This window comes from Nipponia nippon, unplaced genomic scaffold (assembly GCF_047370975.1).
Source record: "Nipponia nippon isolate SJK-2023a ecotype South Korea unplaced genomic scaffold, ASM4737097v1 scaffold_4, whole genome shotgun sequence".
In the NCBI taxonomy this organism is placed as follows: Eukaryota; Metazoa; Chordata; class Aves; order Pelecaniformes; family Threskiornithidae; genus Nipponia; species Nipponia nippon.
Window position 1 is genome coordinate 76049810 of NW_028262358.1, and position 23588 is coordinate 76073397.

Here is a 23588-nt window from a genome sequence, read left to right on the forward strand (position 1 = left end):
TCTGCTACTCTGAGGCACACTGAGCATGTGCCTGAAAGTCGCAAGTGTAAGAAGAAAGCCACAAAAGAGTTCCCCAAACTGCAGCTGCTGATATAAGGGTTCCTGAATCTCTAGCGGTACTTCCCATATTCGTTTAGCAGTATTTCACTTGATTTTATCTCTTTGTAACAATCAAGCTTATAGAAATATAGCTGAGAGTTTTTCTGAAGTGCATTAAATGACATGACATGCTTTTGTTGCATTTCATTCTTCTTACTTGTCTTTTTGTGGGAAAAACATTGAATTTATTAAAAAAAAACAACCAAACAAACAAAAAAAAACACTTAGGTTTTGGCTGTAGGGTGGAGCTATGTGAGATTAAGGGCTGACTTCTTCAAGTCTAACAAAGCATTTTATAAATTGCTAGTTTGTTCCTTGGTGAAGGCTCTGCAGAAGTAAGCTTTTTGTTTTTTGTACCTGTAGGATCAAGTCAAGCACGAACCTCAGGTCAGAGTTTTAAGCAATTTTCTAGAAATATACCTGAGCCCCGAAGGGTAAAGATGACAAAAACCTTCTGGTGAGGAGAAGAGCTTCTGAGTTGCCTATCTGTACGTACCAGAGTATGAAAGTAGGTTGTAGTTGCAACTTCTTCACAGGACACTTGCACAGCATTTCCTGCATACTCACTGTAACCTCACAGCAATGCAGCTCTGGGTCACTTGCTGTCACAGTCTCACCCAATTCCAGTAAGCCAGGTGTAACACTGCCGTACTCCTAAAGGCATTTTTTTCCCCCGATATGCTTGCTGTTGTGTCCAATTTCTGTCAGAAGCTAATAATGACATGCATTTCATTGCCTTTTCTTCTCTTTTCATAAAAAGACTATTTCTGAGGTCAAATGCAGTTTAAAAAACCCAGAAGCCTTAAACTCGCACAGAGATGATTCATCTGGCCTTCCCTTGCTTTGAAGGCCCACATTTGCATTGTGTAAAAGGTTTTGTTTGCAGTGGATTCCCCAGAGTGATAAGGCAACCTCCATCCGTGTAGGACAGGCCTTCCAACAGCATCTTTACACAGTTGTGATGAAGCACGGTCAGACACCATTATAGCAAGTAAGGTACTGCATTGTCTCATTGCTCTTAACTGAATCAATTAGGAGGACTAGGAATTGCAGGAAGTTCCCAAAGGTGAATTTTCACTCAACTGAGAAAGGATATTCATCCTTTTTTAGTATTCATCTTGGGGGGAGAGAGACAGAGAGAGATCGTAAAATGGATCCCAGCTCCAAGGAGCTGTGCAAAATGTGTTGGGCATTGATGTGACCTGGCAGTTGGCTAACTGAAAGGAAGAGAGGAGACCTCTTTAGGCCAAACCAGTTCTAGATGGCTATGAGCTATGTTGAATTTTATTTTTCTTGATTGAATTCCAAATACACTCTTTTATTGAGGTTAAACTAGGGTTTTTTTAACCTTAATGTTTATTTAGTACTGAGAGAGACTGCAGTGTGGCTGGCAGCCTGCAGATGTTCTATTCCCCAGAGAGTGGCAATCTGCAGCCGGACAACCGATCCCCTCTCCATACACCCTCTAGCCACCAAAAGATCAGAAGTTACCTGTGAGTTCCCAAGGTCGTTTTTGAAACTAGTTAACACAGACTTTCATTTTGGGAGTGCTGGGTCTGGGGGGAGTTGTTAACCAGAGTATCCTTGCGTAGTGCATGAGCCTGGAGCCACCTCAGAACAGTATCAGAAGAACGCACTTCTCTAACGCTGGATGTTGACAGCAAGTCAGCCAAACAACTTTTATAGTTCAGCTACTGTTTATCAGCCTAGGAGGAGCTGTGTACCCTCATAAAAAGGGGGAAGAATAATCTGGTAAGACATTCTTTCAATCTACTAAGCTTTAGATACGCATCTTTAATCTACCTAGTTGTAATAATCTTAGAAACCATAAGTCTGTTTTCGTGTCCTTGCCAAAGCATGAATAATCTCAAGATCTCAACTTCTTATAGCTCCCTAAATTAAACTTTGTACTGCTGCTACCTAATAACTCGGAAGGGAATGTTAAATTTGGACAAGCTTTGGGGATAGAAAAAACAAAACAACTTGTGGTTTAGAGGTGGAGGCGAGCTGTAGAAATCTTAAAGGCAGAAATTACCAGAAGAATGACTGTTTTGGGGGAATAAGAGTCCTGAGTGACGAACCAAATAGTTCAGGGAACAAAAAAAACCACTGGAGTTCTTGGAGCTTGGAGAGTTAGTCGGTCAACTGTGAGAACAGCTCAGGTGTAACAACAGAGTCTCACAGCCTGTTGCAGCTCTGAGAGAAAAGATGCTGGGTCTTTCGGTGGGGATACAGTGGGCTAGGAATGACCTGGTTTGTAACTACTCACAAAACTCCTCTATTACTTGCAAGTCATTTGCCTGTTAAAGCTGAAAATGTGGCCATTAAGAAAGCAGCATGTAAGAAAAAGCTAGAAATAGAAAAATAGCATTTCAAGGATGGATAAGGTTCGAAGAACAGACAATAAATATAACCTCTGAATATCGTAAAATGTTCAGTCTAAGCCAGCCTTGCAATCCTGAAGACTACAAAAGGAAAGCTCCTATATATTGGTCTAAACTTATTTCCTGATGTGGCCAATTGTCAGCCCTCCATTCTCCTAAACAACTTGGTTTTGTTGTTATTATAAAGGTATCAGGTGAAATGCCATTCCTAAGGGCTGATCCTTTTTGACACATAGGGCAAGAATTTAGATTGTACAAAGAATACAGTTTATTCTCCTCCCTAGAATTAAGAACTAATTCTAATAATAGAGTGAGTTTTTTGAAGACTGACAAATCAGATTAAGGTTAAATCAAGAAGAATGCTTTGAAACACTGACCATTTTTTTCTTGACTCGCATGCTAGGATGATATCTTCTTCTATTTAATTTAAATTCTTTCATCACTGTAATGAGTGGTTTGATTGCTGTGCCTCCCATATGGTTATCATGATAAAGATTTTTGCTATTTTAGAAATAACAACTGGATAGTAAAGGGATGGAAGAGATTAGGAGATACATTTGAAATTTGTTATGAAAAGGGTAGTGGCTGTGGACAGTGAGGAACGAGAGGAATCCATAGGGAAATGTTCAGAGCGACCAATGCGGGGCTGCTTAGTCATTGCTGAAACACCTGGTGACTTCATTAAGGCACCAGATCAGGTGGAGCTGCTCGAGCTGTTCTGGTTGAAGGGATTCTTGCCCCCATGCTTTTATTGCTGCTTCTTTGCTAGGAGTTACGTCCCCCTGAGTCAGTGTTAGTAATGACTAACCTCTGTCAGTCAAAATCAGCTAAAGCAATTAAAAAAAAAAAAAAATCACACATGCACACCCCCAACCCAAAATAGTTCTCCAGTCGCTTACTTTGACTGTATGCAGTACTGAGTGCTGTTTGCAGCAGCTGGGCGGGCAGGTCTTAGGAGAGAGACCCGTCCCCCCCGGAGGGGTTGTGACACCCGGGCTAGTGCGGTAACCTCTTCAGCTGGCGGAGCTGCAGATGGGAGACACCATGCATCTGCAGCCCTTGGCCGCCTCGGGGGGTTCAGAGACACTCGGATGTGAACACTGGTATTTACATCCATTCTGCTAAGCTTGCTACATCTTGCCAAAGCTGGTGCTACCTTACGAAACCGTGCGTGAGAGAAATCCAGTCCTAAGAACTAATACAAATCGGGTGGCTCAGAGCCCCAAAGAATTATCTGTTTTTACTTGTAAATGTTCCTGGGAAAGAATTGTCTGATCATCCTCAGAGATACTAATTTGATGTCCAGGGCACTGCAGTAACAGGCATGTCGAGTGCTTCTGCTTGGATAGCTTTTCTATGGAAAGAATTTAAGATCTTGGTTTGCCAGTTCTTCGGAGTCATCTGTTTGTGCTGAACTTGACTCAAAAAAGTCGCCCTATTGGACTGAAATGGAACTATTCCAAGTTACAGCAGCTAAGTGCAGACATATGCGTCTGCAGGATAGGGCTTTTCACGTTGGTTGGTCTCCTTTTAGCTTCACCAGGACATTTCTTTAACTGTAGCAATAAGGAAAAACTGCATTCGTGATGATTCAACCTAGAGAGCACAGATGTTAAATGCCATCCTCTTATGCAAGCAGCTTTTATGGAAGTGCTTGCTATGAAAGAGTATGTTTCCATGCTTTAGGTGATGTTTGCTTTAGGTGACTTCATGTGTATCTATCATACAGGCTTTCTGGGTGAAAGGAAACTTGGTATCTATCAATATTTTCATGTTAAACATTTGTTGTTGTTTTTCCCCTCATAAGCATTTCGCTCAATCTCTGTTTAGTTGCATCGATACACGGTCAAACATACTGTTGTGTTTCCCCAGGGGAACGCTCAAGTTATGCAAACTGTACCATAGATCTGTCCCCACATCCCCTGGCTGCACGGCGTTCTGCACTCAAATGAGCTTTGTGCTAGTGTCAAACCGTATTCCCTCATGAAATTGCTCATGTAGCTCATCGTACTAGCCCCCAAATGGAAGTAATTTCGGTCTACAATTGCATACTGATTTATAGATGAGCATGTGGCTCAGTTTTGCGTGTTCTTCGATTTGGAGGAGTTGCACTTTGGAAATACTTGGGTGAGGGCCGGGGTGGAGAAAGCGCTCGCAGCAAGCTGGGGTGATGAGATTCTGCTAAGGCAGAGACGTACCTGGGGCCCAAGCAGAGCTTGTGTACTCAGGCCATATGGGAGAGCTTTTAAGACCATTATTATTTATTTGCTATGGCTGTGCAACTTCCTCTTCCCCTTTGTACACGCTTTTTCTGACATGCTGCCACTGCCTTCATCTATGCTGATACAGAAAGCGAAGAATGTGGTATAATTTCCTACCTTCTGCTGTTGTTTAATGAGAGGGAATTTCCCTTGGACGATGTCAGAGAAAAATCTTTATCTGCCAAGGTTCTTTGTATGGGAACGAATGTTAACATAAACAGGTTTCGTCACAGATACCCAGGTAGGGCGATCGACCGCAGTGGGGGAAAAACACTTCAGGGAACTGAGGGAGTGCTGCCCTCCCCCCCACCCCCCCACCCCACCTTTTTCTTCCAAGGATGTTAACAAATCCACTGAAGGGGCTGACCTTTCATCTGACATCCAGGAAGGCTTCTTATGGTGAGGCATCTTCTTACATTTTAGCTTTCAGGTAATTACTCTCTTTCCCAACAGTTTTTCTGAGCACAAGCCAGTTCTTCGCCTGTGTTGCAAGAGGAGCCCATTCCTTCTCGTTTTTGTTATGTTTTGGCCTGAAGTAAGGAAGTAGCCAGTGGGAATTAAACAGTGTTCTTCATTAGTTTATTTTATTAGCTCACAAAATGCAACTTTCCTTGCCAGTATTCCATTCTTCTTTTTCCATGCTTCTGTTGAGCATTTTATGAAGTGCAAGTAGGTAGGAAGCACACTTCATTTCTTCTGGAGAAACTTACGAGCTTCAATTCAAGGCCCCGGGTGAGGAGCTGTGGTACCTGGGCATCTCTGGGCAATTTAACCTTATAACTGCTGCTAAGCCTTCAGAAGCAGAGTATCCCTTGGCTCTCCAGAGTTAATTGCATAGCCCAGAGCGGTGGTGGTATGTGGAAAGGGGAGAGGAAAGGAAGCCTTTAAAGCTTTAGTATGAGAAACATGCAGAACTGCTGCCTTGAGTCGTGTTGCCACATTCCCCTGACAGCCCTGTCCTCGGTGTTCTCTGCGTTTTGCTGCAAGGTTGGTACACCCGTAACAGGAGCAGCCTGTAAACAATTTTTCAGTGTTCAGTTTTACATTTAACAGAAGTTTAAAGTTCAGTGTCATGGAATTTCCCTGCTTGGTTGTTCGAGAGCTGGGTAGGACTCAAAACCGAGCAGCCTGAATTGTAGGCAGAAGCCTTCCTCCCCCAAACGAGTACGTTCAGGGGTTCAGAGCGGTCCTGGCTTCCTCCCATCAAAACTGCAGTAGAGGTTCATAGACTCATAGAATCGTTAAGGTTGGAAAAGACCCTTAAGATCATCGAGTCCAACCTTTAACCTATCACTGCCAAGTCCATCACTATACCATGTCCTCGAGCACCACCTCTATCTGTTCTTTAAATGCCTCCAGGGATGGAGACTCAACCACTCCCCTGGGCAGCCTGTTCCAATGCTTGACCACCCTTTCCGTGAAGAAGTTTTTCCTAATATCCAATATAAACCTCCCCTGGCGCAGCTTGAGGTTCTCCTCTTGGGGTCTGTCGTATTTTATTTTCATTCAAAATATTTGAGGGGAAAATGATCTCACAGAATTTAGCTTTATAAATCTTAGATTGCTGCGGAAGACAAAAAAAAAAAAAAGTGGGCCAGCCCAGGGCCTTCTTTCTTTTGAAATAATTGATGCCATAAAATCCCACCCCGAAAGAGGTGGGAGATGTAAGGCATCTGGCAGAGTTTACAGCCCTGGGGGGTCGACAAGAGAAGCACGGCCTGCTGCAAACAAAGGCTGAGTGTTTTGCTGATGCGATTGCAAAACACATGTTTGCCCAGGACTGTTATGATCTTGGGAATAGGCAGGAGGCCAGATTTCCGCAGCAGCGTACTTAGTCACACAAATATCTACAAAATGTTAACCTCCTGCGCTTTCTCAGTTTAAAAGCCATAATTACTTTGTTGCTTAAAGAGAAGGTAGAAACTCTTGCATAAGGAACGGGGCGGGGGGGGGAGGTGTTGTCCAAAGAGCTGCTCCGTGCCGGGGAGGAGAGCGGGGCTGGGGGAGAGGGGGGCAGCGCGGAGGAGCGGGGCGGCCGGGCCCGGGGGCTCCGCGGCGGCGCTTGCCCCCGGGCTGGGCGGCTGCGGGGCATCTGTTGGCATCCCCGGGGGCCGGCAGGCGCCGGGGCGAGGGAGCGACCGGGGGGGCCGCGGCCAGCAGCTGTCCCTCCGCCCGCCCGCCGCCCCGCTCCGCCCCGCCGCCGCTCCGCCCGCGGGGAGCGAGGGAGGGAGGGAGGGCGGCCGGGCGGCGGGGAGGGCCCGCCCCGGCGGCGCTGGGCGGTGCGGCAGAGCCGCGGCTGGGCTGCGAGGGGAGCGCGGCCGGCCCCGGCCCCGCAGCGCTGGCATGAGGGTGGCGAGGCCGGGCCCCCAGCACCAGGTACCCCGCGGGCGGCGAGGGGCTGGGGCCGCGGGGGAAGCCCCCGCAGGGCTGAGCCTCCCCGGGCGCATCCCCGGGGAGAAATCCCCGCTGGAAGGTGGGGCGGGGGCGCGGGCAGCCCCCGCTGCAGCCAGCGGGTCCCGGCTCCGCCGCGGGGCCGGGGAGGCAGGGGCAGCGCTTCCTTGCGGGCTCCTGGCTCGACCCCTAGAGACGGCGTTCAGCGCTCCCGGAGGGTAACTTTGGGGGATTTGCAGGTCCTTTCCAGCTCCCTTCTGCGGGGTATCCAGGTACTGCCTGCGGTGACAGCGCAGGTGCTGTCGTTAGCCTCCGCATTGCCGCCTGGTCCCAGAGGCGCTGTGCACCGCTCCTGTGTGTGGTGGCGGGGCGTCTCTGCTGGGGTTTTAGGCTCATCCGAGTAGTTTTTGCCTCTGAATTGCCCGGTGTTTATGTCGCGCTTGCATAGACGTGGATTATTCTTTTGAAACATTGAGGCTGGTCTTGTGTTTCTGATAGAGACGAGCTTGCTGTAATTGGAAGTAAATGCAATCAAACAGCAGCGTTATTTTGGCCAGGAATTAAAATGCCGCTTTGGATCTCTTTTGTAAATTTCCTAGTGTCACCGTGTTAAGATTTTTCTTTTAAAGGAAATTTTTAAATCCTCAAACTGCTGCAGGTTGCCACAGAAACGATTTTGTATTTTTCTGGTTTGTACAGATCTAGTACCTCTTGGGTACGAATTGCTTTGCTTTGACATGATCCTGGAGTCCAGTCTACATAATGCAAACAGTAACTGTCACATTTGAACTTGTTTCCTTCTGTGTCACTCACTTACTGGTATTTAAACAGTGTTTACAGCATGGAAATTGCAGACGTTCCTTCCAGATCCTTTGCCCTTTAAAACTTTTTGTTTCATTGTACACATTACAGGACGGGCATATAGAAAAGCTAGGCGCTGATCATTGAAATTCAGCCTCTTGGTTTCAGTGAGCTCATATCAAAAGCAAATTGGGTTGTGGTCTCCGCGCAGTTGTGTCACAAAACCACTTCAGGAAGAGCTGTTACTGCTGAGGAAGAACAGGTAGCACCGAGGTGCCTTGAGACTGCTCCAGTTGGACCTGCTCTTGGCTGCTCGGTCCGAGACGATGACCAGAGAAGAGCTGTTAGAGCTTGAGACTGAGGAGCCTGGGCTCTGCTTTGATTCCTGCCGTTGTGAACAGGGTGTGTGACCTTGGGCGCACACTCGCTTGCCTTCGTTTCTGTCTTGAATCGAGTCACATAAACTAGTTGGGGATGCTTTTAAAATCTGATGTTTCAAAGGACTTTGAGACGTTCAGAGAAAATATGCTTACTGATATTTAAATTAAAATAAAGTAATTGAAGTATTTAAATTCATGTAAGAATAATGCATTCTTTGTGAAGTAGAAACAGTTCAACATTTGCTGTGCTCTAATTCCAGTGAAGAGCAGTAGGTCTGTGGAACAAGAGGGGGAGTACTTGTTCTCAGTTCTTCAAATCCATGCAAGTGCAGACATGTCTAGTGCTTCAGTTGAATGACGGTCTGAGATACCCAGAAAATGGAACCAGTGCAGAAATTTAGAGTACACGAGCATTTTGGGGATCATTTTTTCTGTCATTTTAACATGAATCATGGTGTGTTTTGAGAAAGCCACAGCAACTGCAGCTACTTCTGGATTAGGTAAATGAATAAAATAGGAAAAACTGCCAGTTCTGCTTAGCCCCACATTTAGAAAAGGTGTAGGATTTGTGGGATTATTTTTGTCTTTTTAGTGTTCGTAGGAAAAGAATCATATTTAATCGCTACTCTTTTTTTCTTAATCCCTTCATTTCCAAAAGCTACCCATCTGATAAGGAAACTACAGTAGCTACTGCATTTAGCAGAACTGAAAATACAGCTTTTAAGCTGAGTATGCATCAGCTTGGTGATAAATAACTTGTCCTGTGAGGCCAGTTGTGCCAGTCATTGTCGTTAAGATCCTAAACAAGGAAACTCCACATTTGTAGCCTGTTAGTGTCACCACCAGTGAGGTTTTGCTGTCGGTGACCTTTAAAGGGGAAGTAGGAACCAGACACAGCGAGTGAAGCAGCAGCAGCAGCACGAGGCCTCTTAGGCTGGTAAGTGCCAAAGTGTCCCTTGGAAATGCAGCACGAGCTTCTTGGACGCTTAGATGCTTTGGGGCATTTTATCTTATAAGCGTATAAAGCTCTAAATGGGTATTTTTAATGTCAGCTTCAAATGCATACCAGAGTATACTAAGCTGAATTTTCAGCACTGGCACATTGCGGGGCTTAATTCCACTAGGAGATGGTGTTGAAGAGCTTTTAACCCACAGCTCATTGTGCCTTTCTTAACCCTAAGCTTGGGTAGGAATGCACTTAGATTACCTAAAATGATCACTGGTTGTCTAGGAAAATGTTACCTCCAAAAAAGGTCACCTCAAACTCATTTCCCTTCTCTGGTTCCTTCCTTTAAATTGTTTTACATTGCATTACAGTGTGTGATTTTCATATAATTTTGTTTGAATCTAGCAGTATTTAGTGCTTAATCAGGATATAGGTGATTCAGATGAAGATATTAATCCAAATGTGGTTTAGTGAAGTAAATCAATAATTATATTTTCACTTTGCCTGTGGCTTGTCTGTGATAAAATGTTCTTTTTGCCATTTAGAGGAGGTTTAAGTAAGTATGTAAATAAGTCTCTCTGGGAGATATAACATTTGATATTGGTACTGACTGTACTTGAGGGGAGCAAAATGACTCACTGTGCTAACACCAGGGAAGCAGTCTGAAGATTGTGGTTCATCGCTAGTGCTTGGCTCATGAATCCTGAATGACTGAAAATTAACAGTTTGGTAACAGTCCCCATAGTCATCTGGCAAAACTATACTTGAGTTTGGGAGAGGTTTTGTGATAAGAGGCAGAGCTCTAGCTGCCAGGAGCCAGTAGCGGGGGAGGAACAGGGATCTGAGAGAGCATTTTGGGTGCACTGTGGGGCAAGAGCTGTAGCTAAGGTTAGGTAGCTGTTCCTGTTCTAGAGGCCCTGGGACTTGGCTTGTAGCTTAACTCTGCTTCAGTCTTTGCAGGTGGAATTTCTGATATTAGGTGTCTTTAAAAGTGACTTTCTGTTTTCTTCACTTATGCTTTAAAGAAGTTCAGAACCAAAGCAGATTATGTTCTGTTACTAGCAGAGGTGACGCGTGTTGTACTTGAAGTATTTAAAAAGCATCTTCTATGCATTTGCAGTTCAATTTTCCATTTTCCAAGCTTTTACTTGATAGGAATGCTGTTCTTCTCAAGACGCTTAAAAAAGTTACCTAAAAGTGGGCTTGATTGACAGTCTTAAGATACAGAAAAACCATAAGTAGAGTGAGTTTCTACACGTTGCTGTTTTAGAGTGGTCTTCTCTGAGCATGTATGTGCATGCAGTAGAGATTTTTGGTCTGGTTGTCATTGTGGAGTTGATGTACTAAGTGGGCCAGACTGGTGAGAGAGAATGGTAACTGGGAAGTACATAATTAAGTTTGCAGACTTGTCTCATTAACTCTTCTGTCTCAGCTCTGAAGAGCTGTTTCTTGGTGTAAATTTGCATAAAACATATTTCCTGGCTGAGAAGTCTCTGAAAAGGCGCACAGTCTGATGGTTAGGGCATTAGCTCGTGACTTGAGAGATCTCAGCTCAAGCCGCCAGTCTTCTGTAGCAGCCTCTGTTAGACATGTAGCTTTTCTGTTTCTCAGGTTTTTTTTCTAAATGGGGGGTAATACAGTTGCCCTACCTCACAGGAACTTTGCATGAATTAAATACATGAGATGCTCAGATATGGCAGTGATGAGGGACATGTAGCTTCGGAAATGGTAGGTATCTGGTCAACGTATTTCCCATGGAAATAATAATAGTGGCTGTACAGAAGTACAAGTTACATTACATAAGGGGAAAGAGGAGGCTTTCCTGTGACTTCTGAGGTTGTCACCGCCAGCGTAGCGATACAGCATTTATGTGGCTAAAGTCTTGCTTCTCTGCCAAGGTACGTCTGGGAGGTGAGCAGTGGGGTGGATTGCCGCCTGGCGAGGCCCACCTCCCTCCATTAGCTGTGAGCTTCTGGGTGTTGAAGGCGAAATCTGTTCCACCCTTGCTGCTCAGCTTTGCAGCCATCCGAGTTTTATGTTCTGCCTTTGAAGATGGAGTGCCTCTGATGCATTATTATTATTATTATTATTATTATTATTATTATTATTATTATTATTATTATTATTATTATTAATTCGATTTAGTATATTTGGTATATTTAGTATATTTATTTATTTATTTGCACCTGAAGCCTCAGTTGTGGTTGGCTTTCTGCTGGGCTTGGAGCTGTATTCAGCTGCAGAGTTTCTAGACTGAATGGAAGTGGTGTGGCAAGGTTAACAATCAGGAGGCAAGAAGCCAGGAGAAGTTTGATGCAGAAGACATGGCACTAAGTAGGTCTCTTCGGTGTGCAACTCGGAGGTCTGGAATCACATGAAAGTTGCTTATACTTTTGTAGTAATCAAAATAAATATTGTTTGCTAGTCCTGGCTGCTTTGCTGAGTGTTTGTTGGTGCTCTGGGTGAGGTGCTTCTTTAAGAGGAAGGTGCAGGAGAGAGGCGTGGTGGTGTGGCGGGTCAGGGTGCCGGTTTTGCCTTAGAGAGGGAAAGGTGGAGAGCGGTGCTCCTTGAGTTGAGTGTATTTGGAAGATGGAGGCTTAGTGAAGGGCATCATGGAGCATAGAAATATGTTCAAAATGAAGGGAAGATGCTCTAGGACTGTTTTGAGAACTATTACTGTGTTGTCTATATAGTATTTGAAATGTTGGGATACTGGGAGTACCTGGAGATGCCTGCTGTTTCTCAAGTACTAGGAGAACCTGATTAAATGCTGCTTCTGAAAAAGAGGGGAAAACAGTTTTTAAAAGGTCTGCCATAGCTTAAAGAATAACAATTTTCAGAAGATTTCTAATGGGTCAGGATTTATACAACTCTCATGACTGTGGTAACCATGCGCCTTATGACAACAAGCTTATTTCTGTTCTCAGCACCCTCTGGAAGCAACATACTTAGCCCCGTTTTGCAGATGGGAAACTGAGGCTCATCTTCACAAATCCTTTGCAATGTCTCTGTCAGAACAGAGACTTGAACCCAGGCTTCTCAAGTACTAGGCTGGTGCCATGATTTCGAGGGATGCTTTCTCTCCTGAGGGAGAACAAAGCAACTTATTCAATCCTCCAAAAAACCCTCAGTCACTTTGCAGAGAGGGCTTGGTTACTTAAGTAATGTAACCTGTTATATGCAGCGTAATCATAGCAGTTTGACCTCTGCATGCTTTAAAAAAAAGGTGAAGTGTTTTGATACTGATGTGTTTTAGATTGTGAGGCAAAATATGTTAGCAGTCTGCTGATCTCAGGTTCTTAAATCTTGGGGTTTTTTTCTTCCTGTAACTGTTCTGGGAAAGAGGAAGACTGAAACATAGTTGTTCAAGAATTAAACTTCAAGGTATTTCTCTTGGAGTGCTTGAGTTGGCAGGCAACTGCAGACATCTGCTAAGTTAAATGATGCGTACGCTTTTTTCCTTCGCTGTCATTTGGATGTAAGATGTTTCTCTAACTTGCTAGTGTAGCTGTAGCCGAGATAAGAAGCTGTGCTAGAGCTTTGAGGAGAGAGGGTGTTTTTAAGATATAATTTCCACCCTACAAGTGGCATTGCTAGAGACTTGGCTGACAGGCAAAATTTGTCCGTGAATGTTGGGACTCTCAGCAGGAAAAAGCTACGTTGCGAACTTCACTGTCCCAGGGAGAATGTGAAAAGACTGGCAGTAAGAGCTGCCCTTTCATCTCCCTTTATCCAAATAAGACTTGAGAAATGAAGGCATCTGACGTAGGATTTAAGGAGCCTGTCAGAGTCTGATAGGCTTTGGTAGTTCTGACTTAGACCTGCGCTGATTGTTTCCGGCTCTCTGAAGCTGGTTTTTAATCTTAGGGGAAAGTTCAGGGAGCGGTAACTGATTAATAAAATTGCTTCTCGTACAATGAACTCGTGCAAATAGAAACCTCAGCTAAAGGCAGAAAAAGTGCAATAGTGAGCGCGACCGGTATAGCTTGTTTATAACAGCCTTTATCTATGTGGGGAAAATGTAGCAAAGTTAAAAACCGCATTTGGCAGGCGGCTTTTAGGGGCTTCATTTGCTCTTGCAGCCTAAAACAGCTGAAGATGCCCCTCTGCTCTGTGTGGCCTGAACTGGCTCAATACATGGTATTTATTCATCTAAAGCCAGCTGAGAACCTGGATGGGGTTGGTATCATTAGAAAATGAGTGGTTTGGGCTGTGGAACGGAGGCAGTGGATATGTTTTAAAAGATGACTGGGGGGAGAGTGAACAGGTAAGGAGCCCAAACCATTAGTTTATATATAGCCTAGTGTTTAGCACTCAGCTCCATCACCAGCTTTAATCCCAGGTCTCCCTCCATCTGGCAGAGCACCGCGCCATCAGCTGCCCTGTTGGGAGCTGCTTCGGGTGGCAAGGCTCCAATCTTTCCTGGGGAAGCCATGCTGCTGGCTGAGGCGAAATCCCCTCAGGAGAGCTTGTTGGGAGTGAGTCCTGCGCACGTGAAGGAGTGAGCCTCGGTAGCAATGGGGAGGTGGGCATCACACACGTGTGGATGTGTGAGGTGAGTCCGTGTCCTGCTTTGGTCCATGCTCCATGGACCCTGCTGTGCCTTCTCTGAGGGCTGCTCCGTGCCAAACACAGAAGCTGCCCTTGAACCCATGGCTCCCACCCGTCCAAAGGGAACGGTTTAACAGGCAGGACACAAACGCACCCACGTCTTTTATGCAGTTTGCTCCTGGGCTGCACGAAGGGCCCAGGGTGCCGTAGGCCTGGCAGAAAGCTTTGTCTAGCTGAGGGAGAGGGCAAGTAGCGAACTGCTGGAGGGGTATCCAGCCTCCCTCCTACCTGCAAGGCAGTATGTCCGCAGAAGTGTGTGCAAGGATGTGGCTGCTGCTGTTCTGATTGAGCAAAATCCCCTCCCTCCCTCCCAACGTGAATAGTTTTTTATCCTATCTTGAAAAGAAAGCAGATGCAAATGTAGATCAGGTACTTTGAGCAGTTTAAGAGCTCTTTGAGGTTTGGAAAAAGAAATCTGATTAGGCTTACAGCTGTTTCATTTCCTGACAGATGCACAGAGTGTTATGTGCTGGCATACTGCGGATGTACACACACACATCAGTCTCATTTTGTATCAGTGGCATAACCACACAGCAGCCAGCTATGTACTGAACTCCTTGTCCTGGACACCCTGCCAAAATATGCTTTATGCAGAATTTTCTGTGAACCAGGTTGTCGTGTGTGTGTGCATATAAATTTGTGTGTGTTTTCTTCGGTTGGCAGAGCCTTTGTTGTTGAATTTTTTGTTGCTGGAGTGGGGCAGTACACTGTAAACAAGTGTGGCTAATTATAAAGCACTTGTAGAAAAAATGATTTGCATTTGTACAAATGGTACTAATAAAAGTGCCCATGTAAGAGTACCACGAGTACCCAAATAAGCCCAGCTCTGAATGGAGAAGTCTTCTTTCCTGCAACCACAGCTAAAAAGCTGTTTATAACTAAATGCTGAGATGGTGTAATTTTCTTTTCTAGGAACTTGGAATAAGAATTCCTAGACCACTGGGACACGGACCAAGCAGATTCATCCCCGAGAAGGAGGTGTGGTAGTGTTTTCAAGTACACAGTGAACTTTATGCTTTTAAGGAACACGCTTTTAGTAGTAACCCACATTTGGTTTCAGGACAGCTGCTGAGCTGCAAAACATTTTCAGTTGTGATCACATTCAGTCCTGGTGAGACTTTGGCCACAGTTCTAGTGTACAGAAGCAGTGAGAGCCCTGGGGAGCTTTGGAATAGTTATGACCCCTCCCGTACTGCTATCTAGCCTAGGAGAAACCCAATACTGTTTTCTTTAAGTGTGTCTGTTTCCTTGTGAACGTCCGGATGTAATTTCCTACTGGTCCACAAGGCACCTGCCCCCCTGCTCTGGGGTTGCTTTTTCTTGAGCTACCTCTACCATTCTGTATAACCTGAGAAGCTTCAGAGTACTGTGGCTGAGCATTTATGGTGCCTCTCTCCTCATCGTCTGGTAAGAGAATTTGGAGCAGAGGAAGAGTTAGTAATACGCCTGTGATCTTCTAGGAATTTTAGAGCCTTAAGTTTCAATTTCCTTTTATTTCTCTCTCTTGTCATCTTAGCTGGCTTTTTACTTCTTTCCTTCTTTTTCCCTTAGTAAAAACGATTATTCAATTAGCTTTTTTTTGTTATAATAAGCTAAGTTAGATCAATTTGGGGCATTCAAGAAAGTGAAGGTGAGACAGTTAAAAATGAGAAGTCAGTGTTGTACAGGAGAAAGTGTAAAGCCCAAAATCTCCTTTTGCTGATATACCCACTTGTGATCTCCTAAATGAGAGGTATTAAAGGGATTTTATGTGCCTTGCCGTATGTGCACTGATTTAATGCCATTAACAGATTTATAATATAATTCCTTTCACTGGGGCCTCTGCGTGCTGTGGTAGTATATTTATTTACTATTTTAGTGGTACTTCTTAGACAATATTGGTAATTGCTCTTTCTGTTCAATCAGACGATTCAAGTGGGAAACGAAGACGCCATGATGCACGCGCTGTTTGCAGATTCTTTTGCTACGCTGGGCCGATTGGACAATGTTACCTTGGTGATGGTTTTCCACCCACAGTATCTTGAAAGCTTTCTAAAAACTCAGCACTATCTACTGCAAATGGATGGTCCTCTCCCGCTTCATTACCGACACTACATCGGGATAATGGTATGCTGGAACATAAAGCAGCAAGCAGAAACAGCCGCTTTGGCAACAATCTCTGGTCTTGTTGAATAGCAGTTATTACCGTGTTTTGCAGTTTCTAGTTGGAAAGGCATTTCATCAGGAGCGAAGGGGAAAAGCAGAGTAGGTTTGTTTGTGTCTGGTTTACAAATTGTTTCATAAGACCAGTACTTTTCTGTTCATAGTTTTGGTAGGATTGTGAGAAAGAGGGAGGAAAAAATCTGTTATAAAAATAAGACAATTGTTTATTTTTGGTTTCCTTAGTATCTCAGAAACTGCTTTTCAGAAGAGCTTGTTTGTGCGTGTGTCCTGTCGAGTACACCTCCCACTAACTCAGTAGCCTGTCCCATTATCCGTTGCTGAATCTCTAAATTCTAAGCAAGTTTCCTGCCAGAAGTGGTTGATTTCATAATTTCCAGTCTGCCAGTTCAATGATCTTTGCTTGCTGAAGCTGAATTAAAGTCTTGGGCTGTGTCTTAATTTGATGGGGAAAGTATTACTGTTTGAATAAACGATACTGGGTCTGTTCTTTGCTGAAAAGCTGCCCTTAGTCTCTCTTGCTGTATGCGTTCTAAAACCTGCTTTTGCTGGTAAAGATTCACCTAGAGGCAGCCTTGCTTCTTCCCCACTGGAGAGTACTATGCAGTATGGATTACTTGCTTCAGGACATACAATAAATCTATGCCTGCACGTCTCCCTGGATATAGGCATGTTGCACCTGTAGCCAGCATAGTTATAATGTATATGAATGAGGAATATTTATGTTGTGAGAACAATAATCAAAACTGGTTTTTCAAAACACAGGCTGATGTGTTAATTTTTTTTTTACTTCAGCCTTTGATCACTGCAAGTCTGATTCTTGAATATTTTGAAGAAATGATGAGTTATGGTATTTGTCATAAAGCACTAACTTACTGTCATTGTTTTGTGTATCACAACTGTGTTTTCCTTTCTAGGCTGCGGCACGACATCAGTGCTCTTACCTTGTTAACCTCCATGTGAATGACTTCCTTCATGTTGGTGGAGACCCTAAATGGTTGAATGGTCTGGAAAATGCACCTCAAAAACTGCAAAATTTAGGAGAACTGAACAAAATGTTGGCTCACCGACCCTGGCTTATCACCAAGGAACATATCGAGGTAAGTCTTTCATGGAGTAATGTGAATGTAGCCTTTTATTTTTTTTTCTTCAGTAATGCAGTCACAGATTCTTAGGGTTAAGAGCCAGAAAGGATGAAAGATGTTCTGTGTTACTGACTTTCATTTCAGCGTTATATCACTGTGCTACTGGATGATATCATATCACTTCTGCCCTTGTAAAACTAACATGATCATAACTGGTCTTAAGTGAGTAACAAATTGAATGTACAACACAGTGCCATTTCAGAGTTGTCATGTCGGAATTCTGTTGGTGCGATGACGATGTGCTCAGATGTGCACTTCCTTAAGTCGGGTGCTTTCAGTAGCCAGAACCCCCTGAGCATTTCCGAGATGCTGCCGGAGGTTAGGCAGAACATCAATCACTGCATCTTTGTCTCAGTTGCTGCTGGTTCAAATGCTTGGTTTTCGGGCTGGGTTGGAGGGAGCAGGCTGGCAGAGCAGCCCAGGGGAGCGGTGGTGGGACAAGCCAGCCAGGACCACAGCCCCAGCAAGCCACCAAGCGGCTGCTTCTGCTGCCCCCTCCACTGAGGGCTGCCCGCATCAGCCGGCTTCGAGGGTGCGTGCAGCATGTGTGCAGCGACGGCAGCTCTCGAGACAGGGGCATGCCTGCCCCGGGCCTGGCCGTGGTTACTGGAGCAACTCGTCCTCCTCTGCTCTTCTCTTTACCCGTAGCAAGGAGGAAGCGGGCGCTGGGGCTTTCTTGGCACTGTCTGCCAGGTGGAGCAGGTCCTGCTGGGAGGCGGTGGCAGGTCCTGCTGGGAGGCGGTGGCAGGTCCTGCTGGGAGGCAGGACGCTGGGCTGGGGGGGAGGGCGCGCGCTCTGCCAGAAGGCCCCAAACCTCCCACACTTTCCTGCCTGAAGGGGAAGTTTGGGGTTTGAAGCTTCTTGTCAAATGTGGAGCATTCCACCCACAGGGACAAGATGGAGGGAGCCCGGCCCTGATGCCAGGTTTTTACACAGCTGATCCGCGAGGAGTTGCCAGGGTTTTCTGAGACTGTAAAGACCAGTTGAAGCAGCATGTGACTGTTGCGGTTGCATCTTCATCAGAGGTGTGAAATTGCAATGCAGGTCGGCCTGGCCTCAGTACAAACCATATGGTGCAAAATAGAAACCCCAACTGATTCAGTAGCTGAGGGCCAGAGAGGGGAGGGAAGGCGTCTCCTGTGTGGCTTAACCACACGAGTCCGTGGCTGGCAGGTAACCTGGTAACGGGACACTGAGCGCACTAATGGCAGCAGAGAGCTAGGAAGCAATTACGGACTTTGGAAAAATAATTTTATCTGGTAAAGAAAGGTGTTGATAAACTGCATTAAGGTGGGATCATTTGAATGAGTTCAAAATTAATATTTTCGTCTTGCATTATTTTTAAAGCAACTTTTGAAGACTGAAGAGAACAGCTGGTCCCTGGCAGAGCTGATCCACGCGGTCGTCCTCCTTACACAGTACCACTCCCTTGCTTCCTTCACGTTCGGTTGTGGAATCAGCCCGGAGATCGACTGCGAAGGTGGTCACACCTTCAGGCCCCCTTCTGTCGGTAACTATTGCATATGCGATATTACAAATGGTTACCACGGGGCGGATGAAATTCACGCCAGCCCAACTGGAAGTATTCCAGTAAGTAGCTGTCTGAACAATCTCTTTCAATAGTAGTAGTTTCTTTGTAAACTTCATACACGGAGGATGCCCGTCTCTTTTCGTTCAGTGAGAGTGGGATTGATTAGCCTAATCCAGGTGAGGGCTAACCAGTTGAAAAGATACGTTTAGGAGAAGCTGAAATGACACTGCTAAGCTGGGGGAGGTTACTGAAGGGAGAGGCAAAGATACAGGCTCTCAGTTGTCTTATTTTTTTGGTCTCTTGTCATTCATATAGGCAAACTGAGATGACTCCTGGCCTCAGCTAGTTCATGATACGCGTCCTGGGCAGCAGTGGCCAGGAGTGCTTTTTTCCATGGGTGCGGTGGAAAGTTGGCTCTTCCTTTGATTCTGGTCTTTGACTTTGTTGCCTTGACGTGTTTGTGATACACCACACAACAGATCATTCACAATTTTATGACTCCGTCTCTAAAGGAGTATTTCCTGCCTGCAGCAGTTACGCGCACTGATCTGTACTTGCTTCTAGTTAGTGAAAAGCATGATGTGAACTATGCGTTGGTTTAAGAATAGCGATAACAGGGTATTTTCAGCGCAGGTTCCTTGCCTGTGAGACTTTACTGCAATGGTGTGGGTGGCATTTAAATTTTGTCTGATGGAGCTTGCTGGTTCTCTGAAGGAGCAAACTGCAAAAGGCAGAGAAGAAAGGGGCAGAACTGTATAAATTAAAGATAACTCTATTTTGCTTTGCACTGATGGATTTTTACAAGACCAGATACAGAATTAATAGTGTGTTGTGGTGTTAAAACGGCTCCTGTGAAATAAGATTATCTTGCACTAGCTTTCCTTTGAGGCTTCATTAAATCTGCATTTACACTCCCTGTTCCTTTTTCCTTCAATATGTTTCTTCTCTGTGAGCAGAGAAGGAGAAAAATACAGTTAGGTAGTAAATTGTGGTTACTTCCTCTATCAGAATTTCTGTTACAGCTCCTTGTTTTTCAGTTGTTGAACATTTAGATTAAGTAAGAGAAATTAATTTCAGCGTGAGAACCACTTGTTCCAAAAAGTCGTGATTCTTAATATATGCTAAAAATATGAGGGATCTAATTGAGAAAAGGTGATGACTAAATGTGAACTGTTGGGTCAGTACAGATTTCTTTCCAGAACTGTTTTCCTTGAAAAGTCAGTATTTAAAGATGTAAATGAAGGACATAGCTTGCGTTTAAATTTTCTGGCTTGATGATTTCTGCCGTCATTGTCAGTTCTTGTTACATGGAAACGAAACGTTTTTCTCTCCTTTTCAAGTCTACAGAGTCTGTCTGTGAAGTTGAAGCTCTTATGGAGAAAATGAAGCAGCTACAGGAGTGTAGAGATGAAGAGGAAGCCAGCCAAGAAGAGATGGCTACACGTTTTGAAAGAGAGAAGAGAGAAAGCATGTTCGTGTGTTCTTCAGGTAGAACAGATGTAGTGTGTGTATATTTATTTATTTAGACTTTTCCAAATCACTTGAAGAAATACTTACTGCCGCAAAAGGAAAAAAAGGTGTTATTAGCTGTCTCAAAAACGTTACCATTTCTTTGAAGGGATCAAGATTAAGGGTGCCTCGTTTTCTTCCAGAAACACTTAAAAGCAAAGTAGTGCCAAGATTTGTGGCTTTTCTCAAACACACCGTAACGCTCACTGACCAATATTATGTTTAATAGAACTTTCCAACAGAAATGGAATCTCTCTCTTGAGAGATTTAAAAGCTTCACGAGAGATTTAAGCATCTCACAAGACATGGTAAAAAGAAGTCCTTAACACACTTAGCTATTTAAGTGGATGAAACATGACTTTTCAGATGACTGTGAGATAATACTTCATCTGTTACAAGCTTAGGGTTGTTGTGGGCTCTTCAACAGAGTTTCCTCTAAAATAAACTTGGCATGGAAGCCTTAGGGGTCTCTTTTTTTAATAAGCTCTCTGTTCCAAAGCAGATTTTCCCTTGACGTTTTTACAGACCCCTTGAGTTAGGAGCAAAGTGTCCCCTAGACTTGGGAGACAGAATGAAGGCTGGTACATAAAAGGAGGGAGAAAAAGATGTTTGTCTGTAAGAAAGAATGTGAGTGTTTTTCATGGAGTTGCCTCTCAAAACCATAGTTGCGGTCACGCTGAGCTGTACCAGGGAATTTTAATACGGGTAATCCAGTGAAACTGTGTGTTTATTTAAAAAGCACAGAGACTCGCCATTCTTCTGTAAGAGTTCCACTAGCACGCTTCCCGTTTGTTCTTACTGAAATTGTGTGAAATTCTGTTTGAAATTAACAGAAGATGAAGAATCGGCACCAGCCAGAGATGTGTCTCGTCACTTTGAGGATACCAGCTATGGTTACAAAGACTTCTCCAGACACGGAATGCACGTGCCCACCTTTCGTGTTCAGGTAACAAGGATGGGGGCTGCTATCAGGAGGCTTAGTGCGCGATCTGTTTGTTGTGCCAAATACCAAACCTGGAAATGGCTGTGCTGTAACTTACTGCCCCACGGATGAGCAGGCTTAAAGCAAGCAAGTGAACACCACCACCACCAGCCCCGCCCCCCCGGATTATCTGCCCTGAAATAAATTACGTTAAAGCACTAGGTCTTCACAAGTTCCTTTCTGAAATGCTCCATTCTGCATTTTTACTTACTCTAAGGATTATTCCTGGGAAGACCATGGCTATTCCTTGGTTAATCGTCTTTACCCAGATGTGGGACAACTGCTTGATGAGAAGTTTCATATTGCTTATAATCTGACTTACAACACAATGGCCATGCACAAAGATGTGGATACCTCAATGCTAAGACGAGCTATTTGGAACTATATTCATTGTATGTTTGGAATAAGGTCAGTTTTACTACTTTTGTTCTATATACATCAGACTTGTTAGCATTGGCTTTTTTTTTTTTTCTTTCTTTCTCAGACTGAAGCAAAGCTATTTATTAAGCAAACATGTATGTATTTTTAAACATATTTTTATTTATGGGGAAGGGCCAGTAGTGGTACAAGTTACACAATAATTTATTTTGCCGTAGGAACTTAGAAACAATGCCAGTAAAATAACTTCTTGAAAATGAAAGTGTTTTTCTTTCAATTCCGAACAGATACGATGATTATGACTATGGTGAAATTAATCAGTTGTTGGACCGCAGCTTTAAAGTTTATATCAAGACTGTGGTTTGCACTCCTGAAAAGACCACAAAAAGAATGTATGATAGCTTCTGGAGGCAGTTTGAACACTCTGAGAAGGTACCGTTCGCGTGCGTGCTGAGGGACGCGGGCGGTAGATCCGTTTGCCGTGCTAACAGCCACAGCTACCCAGCTAGCATTTAAGCTTTAGCTGATGTTCCCGGGATTCTGCTCACGTTCAGTAAATTCCTTAGGAGGTGTAGTACTTCCCAGGCTGAAATAATTTTTCTTTTCCTACTGCATGTTTGCTAGCTAACAGCTGACATGGACTGTGCGAGCTCTGAACTGTATGGGGAGGTTAGACGTGCAAATGGGACAGCTTCACCTCGACGGCAGCTTTCTCCTCTGCTGTCAGCTGGTGCTGCCTGTGTCCCAGAGAGGCAGGGACAGGAGGCGAGATCCATCCCTTGGCCTCAGACCTGCAGCAGCTTGCCGGCTGGCCCAAGGTCTTCGCAGTCCTACCGTCATTTTTAGTGCGAGTCGCCCCAAAGCAGTTACTCGTGTTAAAGCCTAAAGTCCCGCTGCTGGGTTATAGTCTGAATTTGCACCTCCCAGTAGTGTTTCTTGCTGTTAACTCTCGGATGTCTACTCCATCGAGTTCACGTCCTCTAGTTTCTCCTTGGAAAAATATTTTTAGGCCTCACTTAAAATGAATGCTGCTATAGCGCTGAAACATACATGTGCCTTAATCAGTGTTCATATCATCAGAGGCTCTATTTCTTGCTAAGCTCCTTACGAAAATAGTTTAGAGATACCTAGTTATAATAGGGATACTATAACTGCAATGATTTAAGGTTGTTCAAGTAAAATACTACGTATGTTTGTTTTGGTTAGACTAACTGATAGAGACGAGCTTTTCAGGCACACAAATCCTCCTTTAAAGCCCAAAACTTTGCTTCTCCATAGCCGTCAAAATCCAAGGATTGTACATGTATGTGTCACTGAATGCAATCACCATCCATCCTCATGGAAATCATGCGAATGAAACTACGCACAGCCGTTACGTGCCAGAACAAACTCACAGCCAACCTGCAGTCAGTGAGAGAATACTTTTCAGCCCCTTCCCCACATGGTTTCTGATCTCATCCTCAAAGAAGTACAGTAAAGACACTGAGGCGATGAGCTGGGGAATGAAAATTCTTACCTCTGGTAGCTACTGAACACCTCTATCTCAGAAAAGATAATGTTTTTATGGCATGTTACAATTTTTCTTGTGCTTCATCTCAGCTAACCACTCCATGTTTTTCAGGTCATAATTATCATAGAATCATAGAGTCATTTAGGTTGGAAAAGACCTTTAAGATCATCGAGTCCAACCATTAACCTAGCACTGCCAACTCCACCACTAGACCACGTTCCTAAGCACCACGTCTACACTTCTTTTAAATACCTCCAGGGATGGGGACTCAACCACTTCCCTGGGCAGCCTGTTCCAGTGCCTGACTACCCTTTCAGTGAAGAAGTTTTTCCTAATATCCAACCTAAACTTCCCCTGGTGCAGCTTGAGGCTGTTTCCTCTCGTCCTATCACTTGTTACTAGGGAGAAGAGACCGACCCCCACCTCACTACAGCCTCCTTTCAGGTAGTTGTAGAGAGCAATAAGGTCTCCCCTCAGCCTCCTCTTCTCCAGGCTAAACA

The 23588-nt window shown here is 44.5% G+C and overlaps 1 protein-coding gene across 4 annotated transcripts in view; it reads left to right on the plus strand.

Moving 5' to 3' along the window:
- Window positions 1-23588, plus strand: part of SESN1 (sestrin 1) — an 85973-nt gene that overhangs the window by 60280 nt on the left and 2105 nt on the right. For 2 of the 4 annotated variants that reach the window (XM_087774283.1, XM_087774286.1), the window contains 8 exons: window positions 14786-14851; window positions 15779-15979; window positions 16951-17133; window positions 18526-18768; window positions 20050-20197; window positions 21052-21164; window positions 21418-21608; window positions 21866-22010. In XM_087774283.1, coding sequence (XP_087630409.1) covers window positions 14786-14851; window positions 15779-15979; window positions 16951-17133; window positions 18526-18768; window positions 20050-20197; window positions 21052-21164; window positions 21418-21608; window positions 21866-22010 — 1290 coding nt within the window. Of the gene's footprint in view, window positions 1-6999; window positions 7121-13610; window positions 13818-14785; window positions 14852-15778; window positions 15980-16950; window positions 17134-18525; window positions 18769-20049; window positions 20198-21051; window positions 21165-21417; window positions 21609-21865; window positions 22011-23588 lie in introns of those variants that run through there. The other 2 variants (XM_087774284.1, XM_087774285.1) reach the window with 2 other exon arrangements.